Source organism: Nannobrachium achirus (genome assembly GCF_963921795.1).
Source record: "Nannobrachium achirus genome assembly, chromosome: 6".
Taxonomy (NCBI): domain Eukaryota; kingdom Metazoa; phylum Chordata; class Actinopteri; order Myctophiformes; family Myctophidae; genus Nannobrachium; species Nannobrachium achirus.
The window spans coordinates 62,123,667-62,140,429 of NC_137815.1; the positions used below are offsets into that span (position 1 = coordinate 62,123,667).

At 42.8% G+C, this 16,763-nt stretch overlaps 1 protein-coding gene across 1 annotated transcript in view; it reads right to left on the bottom strand.

Annotated features, from left to right (window-relative positions):
- The window catches only part of LOC308287734 (metabotropic glutamate receptor 6-like), a gene marked incomplete at its 3' end in the record, with an annotated part of 20,260 nt that extends 4,013 nt beyond the window's left edge, over nt 1-16,247 (bottom strand). Inside the window, exons 1-8 of the mRNA XM_080728981.1 lie at nt 15,843-16,247; nt 8,720-8,936; nt 8,082-8,217; nt 7,303-7,457; nt 3,440-3,580; nt 2,587-2,791; nt 967-1,102; nt 1-535 (exon numbers count right to left, since the gene is read on the bottom strand). The exon at nt 1-535 is cut by the window's left edge and continues 89 nt beyond it. Of these exons, the coding sequence (XP_080585107.1) occupies nt 1-535; nt 967-1,102; nt 2,587-2,791; nt 3,440-3,580; nt 7,303-7,457; nt 8,082-8,217; nt 8,720-8,936; nt 15,843-16,127 (1,810 nt within the window). The 5' untranslated portion in view covers nt 16,128-16,247. The remainder of the gene's footprint in view (nt 536-966; nt 1,103-2,586; nt 2,792-3,439; nt 3,581-7,302; nt 7,458-8,081; nt 8,218-8,719; nt 8,937-15,842) is intronic.
- Between the last annotated feature and the right edge of the window lie 516 nt (nt 16,248-16,763).

Here is a 16,763-nt window from a genome sequence, read left to right on the forward strand (position 1 = left end):
AGATGCGATAGATGCGGTTGGTCTTGGTGAGCATGGCGGAGTAGCTGATGGCCATGCCCAGCCCCAGCAGCATCCGGCGCATGGCACACACGCCCACGCTGGGCTCTGCGATCATGAGGAAGGTGATGAAGTAGATGAGGAAGATGCCCGTCAGCAGCACGTAGCTCAGCTCCCGGCCGGAGGCGCGCACGATGGGCGTGTCGTTGAAGCGGATGAAGGTGCCGATGACACCGCTGGTGGCCAGGATGCCCAGGATGGCGAGGAAGAGCGGGATGATGGCCCAGGGAGAGCCCCACTCCAGCTTGACGATGGGCGTTATCCGGCAGCCCGTGCGGTTCTTGAAGGGCCTCATGTCGAAGGGGCAGGTGTCGCAGTTGAACTCGTCCAGCTGGTACTGGTAGCCGTCGCACAGCTCGCAGTGCCAGCAGCACGGCACGCCCTTCACCATCTTCTTCCTCTCCCCTGGATCGCAGGGGAAACTACACACCGAGTCAGGGACCCTGCGCTCACCGCCTGACCACTGCATGTCGTCAGGCTGGACGGACACAAACACACACACACACACACACACACACACACACACGAATATGAGACTCTTCAAAGCTAATATGAAAACTAGAAAGTTGCAATTCTGGGAAATTCCTAGTCTGATAGCACTGACGCAAGTCACGAGGAATCCGCTGGGAAATGAATTCCCTAACCCCAAAAAAGAAAAAGGTTAACAGCAAACAGGTTTACTTTAGGTGAAATAATAATTCTCGGACCTAGAACAACAGTCTGGTAACCATACTAATTAAACATGGTTAACATATACTGGTGTATATCAGGTGGTCCGGGCCTTAGCTTAGCAGTATTCATAAGGTTAATGGTACGCCCACCCCAGCCTGCCCTGTACAGTATCTATCAATCTAAAAGGCCATTTAAAGTGCAAGTTATGCATCAAATAAACAAAGGGAAAATAGTTACATTGAGTCGTAGGTGGTTTGTCCACTGGCCAATGACCTTGTAGCCGGGGTTGGTCACATTAGACAGCTGGTACTGGAAGATGTCATATCGACCTGGAGCGTCTCCATTCTCGTTGAACATCACACCAGTTCCTGCACTGCCTGTTTTGACGAAGACAGGGATTTAACAACAAGAACTCAATCAAATATTTGTTAAAAAGGAATTAAAGTACCTTACTCTAATTCATACTTTATCACACAAAGGTGTTGCTTTGCCGAAGTTGCCGGCAGTTATTTTCGGTGAGGGAAACCACTAAGCCAGATGTCCTACTCCCTATCTCATGGAGAAAACACCCACACACCATCGAACACAACCTGTATTTACTTGGTCTTACACAACCATGTCAAAGCTGAGTGCAAGAAGAAGCTTTCTCCATGAAGGCTTACATTCAGTGCTCTCTGGTCGGTTGCCCTAACGTGATTGAATGTTCCTCCCGGCTCCCTTCAGGCAGTCAATTACAAAAGCTTCCCATATACGAGCCAAGGTCAGCCAGCAAAAAAGCGAGATGTAAATAGGAATACTTTCATAGAAAGCCCCTCTTCCATTCCAAACGGAGACTTAAGAAAAAAAATTAAATAAAGGCGAGGACGAAAAGAGGAGCACTGTGTATGGTATGAGAGCAAAGACGCAGCCCTAGGGAGAACATGTGGGTACATTAGCAGAGAGAGTGCCATCGTCAAACCGACCTCTCTTCCGCCGTTTTCTCTTTAAACACAGAAATGTGATGATGGAGAACGGCAGTGCAAAACTAATGGGGTTTCAACTGTCAACTGTACTGTTATTTTCAGCTTGTCTGATTGCTGCATTATACTGTATAATGTACTGTGTATACACAGTATACGGCGGTACATTCTATATATTATTATTATATGGGTAACTGGTCCGATATACTTCACTGGCCAGATGCCCAAGAATCAAGAATGTCGCCCTGAGGCGTCTTACTAGTATACATAGTGTGTGTGTATATATTATCATTGTGACCTTAGGTCGCAGTTAACTATGAAAACCGCCACATCTTGTCTGTATCTTCTCCGTGAGTAACGCCTCAGTGTCTATAGCTGCTGACCTGTTGTGACATTGCATTCCGTCCTCGTCCCTTGTATGCCCATATATGGAGATCCCTGATGTCATCAATATTAAGCCCATAGCTTGGAATGCCCATATATGGACATATTGTGTGAGTCTCATGTGGTCTGTAACATGAGACATCTATGATGTCAGACGTCAGTCATATCCATATTTGGGAAAATATTTTGTGCACATTTTGTCCAACTTAAACAACCAACTGTGACTCGAATCACACTTGCAAATGAATTTTCGTCCTGTGCGAATTCCGTCCTTTTTGCCCTTAGGCGTCTTGGGGTATATATATAATCATTATAGTGTGTGTGTGTGTGTGTGTGTGTGTGTGTGTGTGTGTGTGTGTGTGTGTGTGTGTGTGTGTGTGTGTGTGTGTGTGTGTGTGTGTGTGTGTGTGTGTGTTTGTGTGTGTCAGATGGTGGTCTGGGGCCAGATAACATGTTAATTTGACATGAAGATGCGTGTGAACCACTGGCATAATGGAACCAGGGGCGCTGTTACTCACCATTGAAATTGACAGCGTGAATGTAGCGGAGTAAATTCTTTCCTTCAACAGGATCCATCTTCTCACAGACACCCATGGAGCCAGGACACAGGTCTATGTGCATGCTGTGCAAAGCGTGGGCCATGGCATAGACCGCATCAATTACAAACTGCACTTTCCCCTCTTGTTCGTATGCGGAATCTTGACTGATTCGTTCCTCACCTGAAGGACAAACACATTCGCCGGTAAATATGAAATATTAAAAACTAGAAACATTGCACATTATATACATAACTAACTGATCATTTAACCGGATAATGTGTAGTGCATGGGTCTTCAACAGGGGGTCCGGGACCCCTAGGAGGTCCTCAGAGTTACTACAGGGGGTCCTCCAAATCTTTGTGTGATAGAAACCTTTTTTCTCAGTTTTTATACTGTATGCATGCACTTGAACCCTAGTGTCCACATTCTGAGAACTTTAGCCAAAAATAGCAGATCTACAAGCTCACAACGCCTCGCGCTACGAGGCGTTGTGAGCTTGTAGATCGGCCATTTTTTTCCGGCACAGACTTTTGGTGTAGAGGGGAAAAAGAGCAGACAAAGTACAGAGTGAAAGGTCAAGTCTATTAAGTATTGATGGTTCAAGTGGTTAAATATCTGAAAACACAAATTGATATGAATCCAAAATACACTGATGATTGTGCTGCCAAACGATGAAACTATATGGAATCTATGATAAGGTTGTGGAGGTCCCTGCTTCTTCTCTCTCTCAACTAAAGGGTCCTTGGCCTGAAAACATTGAAGACCCCTGGTGTGGTGTATTTAGTTGATGTTATGAGGTACAGGTTAACGTTAATAACCAGCACTGACCTGTACATTTTCTTCTACCAGGGTCATACTGGACACCAGCCCGGGTTAATTTACACTTGAAGTCGTCCTCCCAGAACTCCCCAAACCAGATGTTTCTTCTGTTGTTTTCCAGAGATCTTGTAGTGAAATACTGGTCGAAACCTGAATCAATGCATCCAACACAACAGCAGGTTTATCTGTACAGCACATTTCATACACAAAGGCAGTGCTTAAAAAGGCATCTTTTTATGAATGTGAAGAGAAATAAAGAACACAATAGTTCAAAATAGAAGTGCAAAAAAGAAATAAAAGATGCACAGAACAATGGTCAAAACACATTTATAGTTTATTTATATTTATAATGATTTTGACCAATCAGTATTATTACAATATAACTAACAACTGCAGTGCTTGTAGTTGGTATGTGCTCTTCTATTGAGAATTGTTGATCCTCTAAAAATAGACCATTTGTTTTAGTTTAGTTTTAAACTAAACTAAAACAAATTATCTATTTTTAATTCAGCTACTACTATAGTCACCCTTTTTAGAGGATAATAATGTAGAGTCCTGGGTGTGCATTGGATGAGAGAGGGATATCCCAGCATGCCTCAGGTAGCGCATACATATTTAGTGTGGAGATCTATATGTTGTTTGTGATTGATGCCATTGGCTCGACTTTAGTTAATCATTTATGTTACATGTCTATTCATTTGTAGAAAATACCTATAAAGCGAAGGGTTAATTGCAGGGTGCATCCCCACACTACCGTGCAGGGACATGCTGGGCCCCTGATTCAGCCCGGGAAAAAGAGTTGGAGAGGCCCTCATTGCGCGCTATGGAGAGAGATCTCTCTCTATAGCGCTGCTGCTACTCAAAGATTTGCCATTTCAGATCATGACAAGTGACAAGCCAGTGGGCCAATTACATGAGTTACATTTCGTCGTTGTCGGGTGGAAACCTTGTATGTCCAAAACCGTTTGTTTTTTATTTATCATTTAAAAAAGTATTTAAACTAGTGAAAACAGCCGATCTACAAGCACACAACGCCTCGCGGTGCGAGGCGTTGTGTGCTTGTAGATCTGCTGTTTTCACTACTTTTGTGCAACGGTCTTGTATGATGATACGAGGTTTCTGCCCGACAGTGACGATTTACTTTGTTGGCCGCCCAGTCCCCAAAATGGAACAAAGGCAGACATTTTATTATAATTCTTTTCCTAATGGCCGGCCTGGACCGGCCGGGAATGAACCGGCCGTTCGGGAGTTGTCCCACTTTTCCCAATGGCCAGCACGTCTCTGCTACCGTGTTCAATAATTGAGTTGGTTTGGTGTTTGTGTGTGTGACGCGAGTGTGCGGACTAGCCAACACCAACTCGGGGGTCCTGGTTCACCCGCCCTCCATTCCCCATTATCCAGCATCAGGGTCCAGAGCTCTGCAGTGTTGCTGGCTCCGCTGTCACACCCCCTCCCCCTCCTAGCTGAGCCTTGGGTTGGATCCCACAGTGAGTGTCAGTGGGCCTGCTATCAGTTCCAGATGCCTGACACAGAACCCAAGCCCAAAAGAGAGATTAGACGTTTGCCTGGGACCCAAACTAGTGAAAATAGCAGATCTACGAGCACACAACGCGTGGCTTCTCACAGCGCTGCAAGCTTGTAGATCGGCTATTTTCACAACTTCTTAATTATAAATTTGTATTTATTTATGGAATCCTGTGTATTTGTTTGTTTGTTTAAAAATGTATAAAATTAAATTATATATATTTTTTATTATTATATATTATAATATTTTTAAATATATATTTCTTTTATGTAGGAAAAGAAAGGAAAAAGTTTTTACTCAAGTCGTGACCCATAAAAATTGGTACTTGACACACAAATGGGTCGCGACCCACTGTTTGGGAAACAGTGCTCTACTCCAGTCTGTGCACGGGAGGCGCACAATAGATTTCAGATGTGGTCCTCCGTGACATCAAATACCATTCCTAGCATTCTTGTGCAGACACCTTTTCCTGCTGTCTTGTGAGCATACTGTGAGCATCCCAGCAGTACGAATTCTAACCATCTCTTGATCTCATCTCCCTTCTCAGATTTCCATACTCTCCTCATCCCAAGGCATTCCAGGCAAGTGCCCTCCAGACCTTCAGATCCTCTTCTGTGGAGGCGGTACAGCAGGCACCAAGATTTTTGAAGTCACCATGCAATGGTTCTGTCCTCCATGTTGAATGCCATGCATTTTGTTTTCTTAGCATTGAGGTTGAGGCCAATCTTCCTACTCTCCAATTCTACTGACAGTAACAGTTCTCTTCCTTTCTCTGCTGTGTCCGAGACTAGGTCAATATCATCTGCATAGTCAAGGTCAATATCATCTGCATAGTCGAGGTCAATGGTTGTCATAGGATGTACTCGCTGACTCTTCCTCGAGAACCAGCATTAAACCCAGTGTCTCCTCCCTGCCATTGATTGCAAGTCTCAGGGCATGGTCTATCCCACAATACACAAGAAGGGGACCAGGATATGATCCTGTGGGAATGCCTTGAATATCTTAAAGAGGTGGTGCCATAGTTCTGTACTTTTTCTGTTTTTGTATGTGTCTATGTAGTTAACATTACTCTTATAGACCCCCAGGTGTGGTTATAATATGCAAATATGTCTTCCCTGTGTAATTTAGGTTTTTCCTTCTGAAAGCCAAACCCGACGACCATTGCTGCGTGTCACTCCCCATCTCTCTCTCTCTATTTCCTGTCAGTCTGTTCACTACCAATAAAGGCAGAAAAGGCCAAATAAATATCTAAAAATAGAATAAAGGAGAGGACCAGGTGGAGGCACAGTGCCCCATCACACCAGAACAGAAGTCCCTCCCCTTTGGACCCCAGAGGCTCCAAGTCCTGGAAAGCGGTGTCTGCCTGGGAACCTCTGTGCTGTGGTAAGGAGGGTTAATGGTACAGTAAAACCCATTATGTGGATGCTGTGTAGCATCCCCAGGGTGCATAGGATGATAGAGGAACTTCCAATTCCAATCGTGCCTTGGGGCACACATAAGATGTTATATCGTTCTGTTGTATTTGCTATGGGGAACGCATTGGGGAGGATTAATGTGTTGTTTGCATTGAGATGTCTTTGGTTTATGTTATATTTGATCGTTTGAGATGGTTTGGTGTATTTTTTCTTTTTTTTTGTATGACTGCCACAAAATAAAAGCGTGTTCCCATGAAAGAAAGCATGCTTGAGCTTGATCATATCAACAATGATCAGAAACTAGAAAGATGCAATTAGAAATTGCAAGTGTGGTTGCCTATTCATTGTCTCTGTAGCCAATTGTCATGTGAAGCTTGACCAATCCTCAAGCTAGCACCACTCCTCCTTTGAACTCAATGGGTAAAAACCCATTCACAAATAACGTTTATCTTGAATAAATAATGTTTCCCCAGGACTACAGTGTGTTGCCCTGTTGGGCAACCACACTAATTATGCTACAAATGTAATAAAGGGTAATTATCAGAAATCAGAGTATCAGAAATCCGCCCTAAAATAAATCATCTTGTGATATTTCTTTCCCTCATTTACTGTATTGATATTAAACAAAACTAGAACTACACTTTGTCGAGGTGCCAACTTGCGTCTCACGCTCAAGCAGGACACACATGGCCTACTTGTGCGCAAGCAGAGCGCGCCACAAGGTGTGCGCTGCTGGCATCATGTCCCTAATGTCTTCGCCCGTTAATGAAGACATTACCAAGAGGCCGAATACAATAGTGTGTTGCTGACAACTACGTACACTAATAATGTCTATGCACCTCTTTATCTCTGCTGTGAGCTTTTTTCGTTGCCTCCTAAATATGAATTAGATCTAATAAGGACCTACAAACATATACTGTAGTTAGTCTTACCATCGATGGAAGCTCTTTTAGGTAGAATTGTGACAGCACCCTCGGCCACATCTTCCTGGTCTAGAATGGGTGAATTTTTGGCCCCCCAGCTGTCGGAGCCCACAAATAGGAAGTGGCCGGTCAGGTTGGCCTTCTTCGCTGCCTCCAACACCCGTCTGGAAGAAGACAGGATATGGCTTATACTGTATACAACGTCCGGTTTGTTCTTCAACATAACAATAACAGCTGAATATACAAATGAGAAATCCAGGTGGTTCAGCACTTAATTAAGTTGAGGAAATGCTTAATTTATACTCTGCATACGATGGCGTCGTGTTCTGGAAATAGCAGATACGACACCATCGTAAGACAAAGTATTACCCAAATCAGGCTTCTGGAAATGCTATAGCCTATATTCACTGGCTGTATGTCATAGAAGCTTACAATAAAACATTTTGAATATTGTAAAAGAGGCACATTTCAATATATGTGACCCTTTCTACTAAATGCAGTGAAATGTGGCTGAAAGCATATTTCTGAGCAGTGCTAACTGACTTTGTGTGTACGTATGTCCGTCCGTCCGTCCGTCCCGCAGAGCTTGGCATTGGCCAAGCTTCGAGGGACGCTTAATGAAATTAACTCATAAAAGGCACCGCTCACTTCACACTGGTTGTGAGTTTTATATTGATTATTGTATAATAGTTTTACTCCCACTTAATTATTTCGATATATTACAGCATATCGACTGTCTTTAAGACAGCTGTGTTCTCTGGCGCAAAGTGAAACAGAGTGTGACTCACTTGATGTCATCCTCGTTGGCAAATATTATAACCCCGCGAGCATTGGAAGTCTCCATCAGTCTTTTAACGATCTTATCAAATTCTCCTGGTTTGGGCTCCCGGGGAATCTTTATGGACTGTGCTATACACAGCCCTCCTGTGGAGCAGTGAGCACACAAAGGAAAAAAGTCATAGCTCAAATTCTTACATTCTGCATCATAACTGTGGGAATGTCATGCAATGAAATGGACCAAATATGCACCAACTGCTTTTGTAAAGCTTTTTGACAGAGCTACTACTACTACTTACAACTACTACTACTACTACTACTAATAATAATAATAATAATAATATAATAATGACTAGAAAAGATGCAATTGGAAATTGCAAGTGTGGTTGTGACTATATTCTGCAGTAAGCTAACTGTGAAGTTCGACCAATTGATTCCCTATTGATTCCCACTCCCACTCGATTCCCTACTGATTCCCACTCCCATTGATTCACTATGCCCTAGGAGTCAATAAGCAGTCTATAAACAGTCTATAAACGGTTACCCTATAAGTCTATAAAGTTTCCCATGAACTATAATGTGTTGCCCTGTCAGGCAACCACACTAATAATAATGAATAAGTAAACTTGTTTCATAGTGAGAGCCCAACCTGCTTCTCTGGATATCTGCATGAAGGCATCGACACCACTCTCTCCGTAGTTGCCCTCAGAAGCTATGCAGGAAACATAGTTCCAGTCCATGGCCTTGACGATGTCATACATGGCTTGGGCCTGGTAGGAGTCAGGAGGCACTACCCTGGTGAAGAACTCATATCGGCTTTTGTCGCTCAGCTCTGGAGCCGTGGAAGCATAGCTGATTTGGGGAATCTACAGTAGCAGACAGAGGAGAGGAAACACTGGTGACAAGAGGCTCAGGTCAAGTGGAAAATCAGCCAACGAGTGGTTATGAGGTCAAAAATGGAATACAACAGGGGTCTTCAACAGGGGGTCCTCAGAGTTACTACAGGGGGTCCTCCGAATCCTTGTGTGATAGGAACTTGTTTTCCCCCCCTTTCTTACATTAACCACTTGAACCCTAGCGTCCATATTCTGAGAACTTTAGCCAAAAATAGCAGATCTACAAGCAAAGAGGTTTGGTGTAGAGGGGGAAAAGAGCAGACTAAGTACATAGTGATAGGTCAACTTTATTAGGTAACGACGGCTCAAGTGAAGACCCCTGGAATACAACACAAGAGAACATCAACAACAAGGACACACATTGAAGCATGTTTGGTGGGTTCCGGATGCCAGTGTAGACCTGGGAGATGGGTTTGAATCCAGGTGGTTACATTAACATGGAGCACCAGGCTCCATTTACGGTATTCATTGCATTGTCTAGACAAAGAAACAGTGTGAGAACATAATGCTCCCACATAATACCTTTTAGATGACAAGTTGCCAGACATTAACATATTTAATAAAAAAACTGCACTATCATGAGGGAATGTTGATCTCCTGCATGACCACTGTTCTGTATAATCCACCCAGGATTGGGGCAACTTTGCGGTGTGATCTTTCCAGAGCTGGTTTGTAGTACTGAGGATACGGCAAACATCATAGTGAAATACAGATGGTACAGGCCCACTGCCGTAAAAGCATTTGTTTGAAAAAAATGGATGAGAAGATTAATTTAGTGGGTGCGTTACTTCCTTAATGACACAGTTTATGTCGACAGGCTCAACCCTGACCCTGCATGTTAATGCCGGGACGTGTGGCTTAACGGTGGGTCCTCTGGAGGGACGCGGAGAGAAAGGTAGACACAAGGGGTTGTGGGAGAAGGGGAGAAGGAGAGAGGAGCGAGAGAACCATTTCACAGATTATCGGGAAGGATTAAGGGGTTTTTAGTCAAATTACGTTAAGCACAGTGGGAGAGAAACAGAGATCAGGAGACCAGAGAAAGGTTAGCATTTCTCCGCTGTAAGCCATACAATATATTTAATTCTGATGGCCACGTGCAGCTTAATTTTTCCCCTCTGCGTTAACCCTGTCCTGTCGAGCTCAAATGTCCCGGGCCGGCCTACACATTATGAACCATATGATGTTCTAGGATGGAGGCAGGGGCGTCACAAGGAAAGTGGGACTGAGTTACTAGGGCCCAAGGTGGAGGGGCCTGGAATTATTTCATACGTATTAAAAAATAGCAGATATACACGCTCACAGCGCGGCACCGAGTGCCGCGCTGCGAGCTTGTAGATCTGCTATTTTTTTTAAACGTTGTGAAAAGGGGTGCAAATCTTTGAAAATATGTATTTTTTAAGCGAACATTTGTAACTCAAATTTTGCTTCTGGAGGGTCTCTGGAACTAAATATTTTGAGATGGGGGTCCGTGGTCAAATACATATCATTTTGGGGGTCCTTCACAAGTTTGAGCAACACTGACATAGAGACATTTTTCTAAAAACCTTAGAAGGATTTGAAATATTCAAAGACTTGCACACATTTTCACAATTTTTCAAAAATAGCAGATCTACAAGCACTCTGTGCCGCGCTGTGAGCTTGTATATCTGCTATTTGTCAATAGTTAAAGCACAAAATGTGAATGAATCCTAGCTTGTACCCAGGGCCCAGAATTTGGTGCGCCACCCCTGTATGGAGGAAAGTCCATGTCAGATGGCCCTCCCTCATTGTGACGCGCCCACATAGATTTAAAGAGTAATGATGTCATCTACTGTATGTCGAGCAGCGTCATCACACCATTCACATTTCCTACAGAAAGCAGCCTTTCTCATTATCTTTAGAAATCGACGAGCCAAAATTCCATCTGCAACACATTGAACACAAGCCTCGTTTGCCAATAATATCTTACCAATTAACACAAAAAGGACCTCGAACAGTGGTTCTCAAACCTTTTTTTTACTGAGACCCAAAAGATTATTTTGTTGTCTCCCCGGGACCCGAACTAATGAATTCATTTAAGCCCATAGAAAAAAAATAAAAATAAGTAGCATTGTGCTGTGAGCTTGTAGATCTGATATTTTCACAATTTCATATAGGGTTTCTTAATGTAATGTTTTTAATACATCTTTTTAACATAGTTAAAGCTGCACTATGTAACATTCCACTTCGGATTCTACCCCGGATTTGAACCCGGTTTCCTGTGCAAGTGCTGACATTTTTACCATTGAGCTAATAGAGTCTGCCTGCTTGCTCAGGGGATAAATTGAATCTTGACCATCAGGTCAAAATTCATGTCAGATCCTAGATCTAGGTGGCCTTTGACACATCTAAAGGTCTCAATTGAAGAGCAGGGAGACAAAATACAACCACCCAAATTGTATAAGTTATATTGTATTAGCATACGGTACTCTACAATAAAGATTGGACGAAATTCAATTGATTTAATTTAAAGAAAAGTTACATAGTGCCACTTTAACCCGTAAAACAGTATCATACACTGTCATGCAAAAATAATTAAAAACCCCAGTGTTTTGGGATTCCAATCCATTAACAGCAGCATGGGCCATGCGGTGCATGTGGTGCTGGATGTGCTTCTTTACTGTTGTGTACAGAAAATATAACAGTCGGAAGATACACGCACATCCAAGTGACTGCGAGGGGTGCTGGATCCAAAAAAGTAGACTGAAGAAGAAGTTTACACCTGATGAAGGCCGGATAGGCCGAAACGTTGTGTGTTTTTTCCCGCTGTGTTAATAAAATTATTGGGAGCTGAGAGACAGTGTGCTGATTCATTCTCCTCTTCTACAGAAAATATAAACCATGCATATGCACGCTATGTAGTTGAATACAATCAAAGCTGCACATTTTCAATAGATTATGTTTCTATAAAGTTATAATTCAATAATGTCCTATCAGTAGAATGATCGTTTTCAAGATGTGGCTGCAGTATACACATTAAAGTCAACATTGCACTAAATTACTAACTCATTTAGTTATTAATCCAATCTTAAAGGAGTAGTTCACCCCCAAAATGACTTTTTTCTACTGATTGCTGTGGAGAATTGAGTTCAATAATATTTTTTTGTATTTGTCGCATTCCTAAGACAAAAGTAAATTTACCCCCATTGATTCTGAATGGGGACCCAAATGCATGGCCCTGGGTGGGGACACAAATGATGCCCTGGATGGGGACCCAAATGCATTTGCGTCATAATCAATGGGGGTACATTTACTTGACCCTTGACCCTAAATGTACCCCAATTGATTCTGACCCAAATGCATTTGGGTCCCCATCCATTACTATAATCAATTTTGTTGTCTTAGGAATGCGACGAATGCAAAAAAATATTATTGAACTCAAGTCCCCATGGGGTGACTAATCAATAGAAAATAAGTCATTTTAGGGGTGAACTACTCCTTTAAGTTGTTAAAAGCCATCTATCTCACACAAGGCATTGTGTAAACCATAAATGTATAAATCTCACAAATGAGTCAATTGGGACATTACAGTGGTGTGGATTCCCTTAACAAATAAGGGAATGCTCTTCACAAAGGTAAACACACTTTGTAACAGTACATGGGTCAAGATTGCGTGTTCAGCGAAGGCTGATTTAAAAGGCTACAGTTGCCTATGGTACTGAATAGATATTAGATATTAGATATAGATATCGAAAAGATGTTTGCTCGACAATGACAAACAGCAGTGTGAATGGTGATATTTAGAACCTTTATTTCAAATCTCCAGACAGTCCCTCCAAAAGTATGGCTGCTGCCAGTTTTATGCTAGCCGTCACCCGTGTTTGTTGATATGGCCTCTAAGTCAGTCATAACTAGTTCAAGTTGGAGTCAGATGCAGATGCTCTGCACACAGTCAATAGCAGGAGAGTGCAACTTTAATGATGGAGAGGGCCACTATATTTCCACACTCACTCCGGAGGGCCACATTGCATATTGCTGCATATGTCGTACTTTGTCATTCTACTATATGTCAAACAAAAGACGCAAAAATAGCAGATCAACAAGCTCAAGCTCTTTTGAGCTTGTAGATCGGCTATTTTAGCTTCTTTTGAATTGGAATCCTGAAATGTAATATTTTGATTTAATGTCAAATGCATTTAGTTATACTCATGTTAACTTTATGAACTTAAATACAAATAGGTTAACTTGGAAATAAAAAAATACATGTTAATACTACTATACTAGGCTACTAATATAGACTGAAGTAATTAAAGCGGATCATGTTTGCATGTTTGGAATTGCAACAGCTGAAATCAATAATATATCAGTATTCCGATATGAACCTGAGGGCCGCCAGTTGCCGATGTATGGTCAATAGGAGGCTGGCCATTCAAGAATCATCCACAGTCCGGAGTAGCACATATGGACCCTACCATTTAGTATAAATCTGCTCCACACCAGCTAGCCTACAAGTTACTGATATCCTCGAACCGATGTCATTCCTCTGCCCCGATGCTCTATTTTCAGCCCTGCGTCCTGAGCTGCTGAGAGGGGCTTAATGGAGGATGGTAACTCTAATTCTGTAGTTAACATCTGCCCCATGTGCAAGCTGCCTCCTTCTCAACTAATATCCACACCATAAAGAATATTGCAACAACTATAGTCCTGGGACGTAGGGGGATGACCAGTTCGACCCACTTTGGACCATTCATTTTTTCAACCAGAAACATTATACATACATGCAACTATTATTGGGCCGTGCCGCTAATTCAGTGAGACCGTGACTTAATGTGGGATTATTTACACAGATTCAGTGTCCTATCCCTGAATGAGCTGTGCAATCAATTATCACAGGTCAATCATCTCTCCAACAGAACAGAGATGATGGATGTTGTTGGGATTGTGAGTCCATTATCAACATCCATCAGCATCACTGAAGTGTTGCTCTTAATGATAAACAAAGGATTACGGTATATGTTGTTTTATGCCAAATAACTGTAGAGATACTTTGCTCTAATTTGTTTAAATAAACAGCATTGTCTATTACCAACGTTGCACAGGGCCTCTGAAGCCACAATGTCCATCAATGTAAATCTAAAGCACCTACAGTGTACTGTACATACAGTACATACAGTTAGGCATATTATGCATATATTGTATGTGGTTGTCTGTATACAGTGGAGGTTAGCAGGACTGTGGTGTGTAGTTCATTGTTCACACTTTTATGAATCATTATCAACCACTTACCCTTAATGCTGCTGTACGTCAAATTGTGGAACTAGCCGATCTACAAGCTCATCATGTGTTTTGCGACACAATGCAATGTGTCTATTGCCTATTGTCACCAAATGTTTGCCTATTTTCGCAGAATATTCGCCTATTATGACATGCCCACTGTCGTAGATTAGAGGTTATCACAATTGATTATGTGTGACGTTATAGAGTAGATCATGTATTCATTGATTATATTAATATCTAGGTCTGTATGATGATGCTAATACTTGATAGTTAGGAGTAGAGAGGCCTTCAGTAACTATTGTTTTGGTAAAGCCTATCTTGTTATGGTACGCCCAGAGTGATAACTGTACTTCTGTCCATGATATCATGGACAGAAGTACAGTTATCACTCTGGGCAGTGGTAAAGGAGTTCTGCCCAGAAGAATGGTCAGACACTAGAGTTATACTGTGTGGCTCCAAGGCCTCTGGGACGAGGATGGTTGAAAGGTGCATGGATAGGAGAGCTTGCAATGAAGCAAAGTCATTACCAAACCACAAGGCTATTTAATGTCTGTTGATTTATTGTCAATGTGACCAGTGATGATCATGTTTGATCGCCGGTCACATTGATATTAAATTAACACTTTCAACCCTACACAAAACAATTTTGTGGAACATGTAGCATTGTTTATGTATATTATGTGCACAAATTCTGATACATTTTCAGGAGTTTACCTACCGTACCTGTAGGATACCTTCATGTGAAATGTTCTATTTATAAAGCCTTGAAGCTGATGTTTTGGGTGGCATTTTTGTAAATGGAAACATTTGACAGACTTACAGTAAGTACATAACACCTATAATATTGTCCATGTGTTTGCTTGTGGATTTATTGTATCTGGTCTGTTTTGGGTTTCTTTGGTTTTGCACAACACATTTCCACATGTTTGGACAAGACTGTTTCTATTCTATTCTATTCTATTCTAAAGGCCTGTCTATACTTTCTCAGAAATGTTCGGTGAGTTGTGTTTTCCGACGTGCACATTTCCGAAACTCCCATTCGGTCTAATGCTTTTCAGAAGTCGCGAGGGACATAATTATACCATCGAAAAGGACCTTTTGACCGAAATCTTCGTATGGACAGGGGTTAAAGCTCCTCAATGAGACCAGGTGGTAAAAGTGCACAATGAATCAAATCAGCACCATCCACTAAATTCGTATTTACTCTTACTCTGTAACTCTGTATGAGTGCGTGGGTGTCCAGTATCCATTCATTTGAGTGAGAAGTAGATTTCCCAAGAAAATTAACTGAAGGTCCACATGATACTTTGCAAGTAGAACGATTGCTTTCATATCAATCTAGTGCTACTACACAAATGTGCGATGATGAACACTACACTATACAGTATATCCAGTGTCATGACTCATCTCAGTTCATGTTCAATACGGCTACCAGCTGAATATATTAACACGAAATACAAATGAGGTTCAAAATAAAAGTGTGACAAACTAGTCACTTGTACGTGTTTTAAGTGCCTGGCAAATAAAGGATTATCGTAACCGTTTCCCTCTTCGTCGTCCTTACTGTTGAAACATAAAAAATGAATGTCTACGACAAATTTCTGTGCGTGTGCGCGTGTGTGTGCGTCAAAGGTTTCTTACCGCAAACAGTCTGAGGACATTGGCCACCATGATGGACACCGAGCTGCCAGACGCCCCGATGACCCCGACCACCCTCTCTGGTTTGGGGATGATGGGGGGCTCTCCGTTGGAGCAGCGCACGTCAGAGTTGTCCTTCTGGATGAGGGCCTGGACAAAGGTGAGAGACTGCTCCAGGGCATAGGTGTCTCTGGAGCAGGTGTCCAGGATGCGGGCCCCCAGGGTGATGTTGGGCAGCAGGTCGGGGTCGGCGTTGATCTGGTCCAGGGCGTACAGCATGGCCTCCATGCGGTGGACTCCCTTCTCCCTCTTGACCTCTCCGCAGGGCACGCCGGCCGGCCCCCGAGAGTGCACGGGGAACAGGCCGCCCACGATGATGTCCCCGTCGATCTTGATGGAGTGAGGCTGGGTGCCGGCCGGCGCCTGACCGGCCGCGGAGACGGTGTCCAGACCCAGGAGCAGCGTCCACAGAAGCCAGGGCCACGTCTTCAAGTGAAAGGGAGCACCGTGTCGACAGCACGACATGGGCAACTGGGTCTGCTGGAGGGTTGTCATGGCGATATTCACCAGAGGTAACCGTGTTACAGCACCAGGCTTCCCCCTCCTTTACCTTGGACCCCTATAGGGACAATCACACAGTAGCAGAATATCATGTCGATAAATTAAATTATATTACATAAAAAATATTTTTTTAGTTCAAGCCTCACTATGTCACTTTTTTGTATTCATAAAATGTAATTTTGTCCAATATGTATGGTAGAGTATGTTAATACAATATATCGTATACAATTGGGGTGGTTGTATTTTGTCTCCCTGCTCTTCTATTGAGACATTTAGATTGTGTCAAAGCTCATGTCTCACCTGGACACAGGATCTGACACCAAGTTTATCCCATGAGCAAGCAGGCCGGCTCGATTAGCTCAA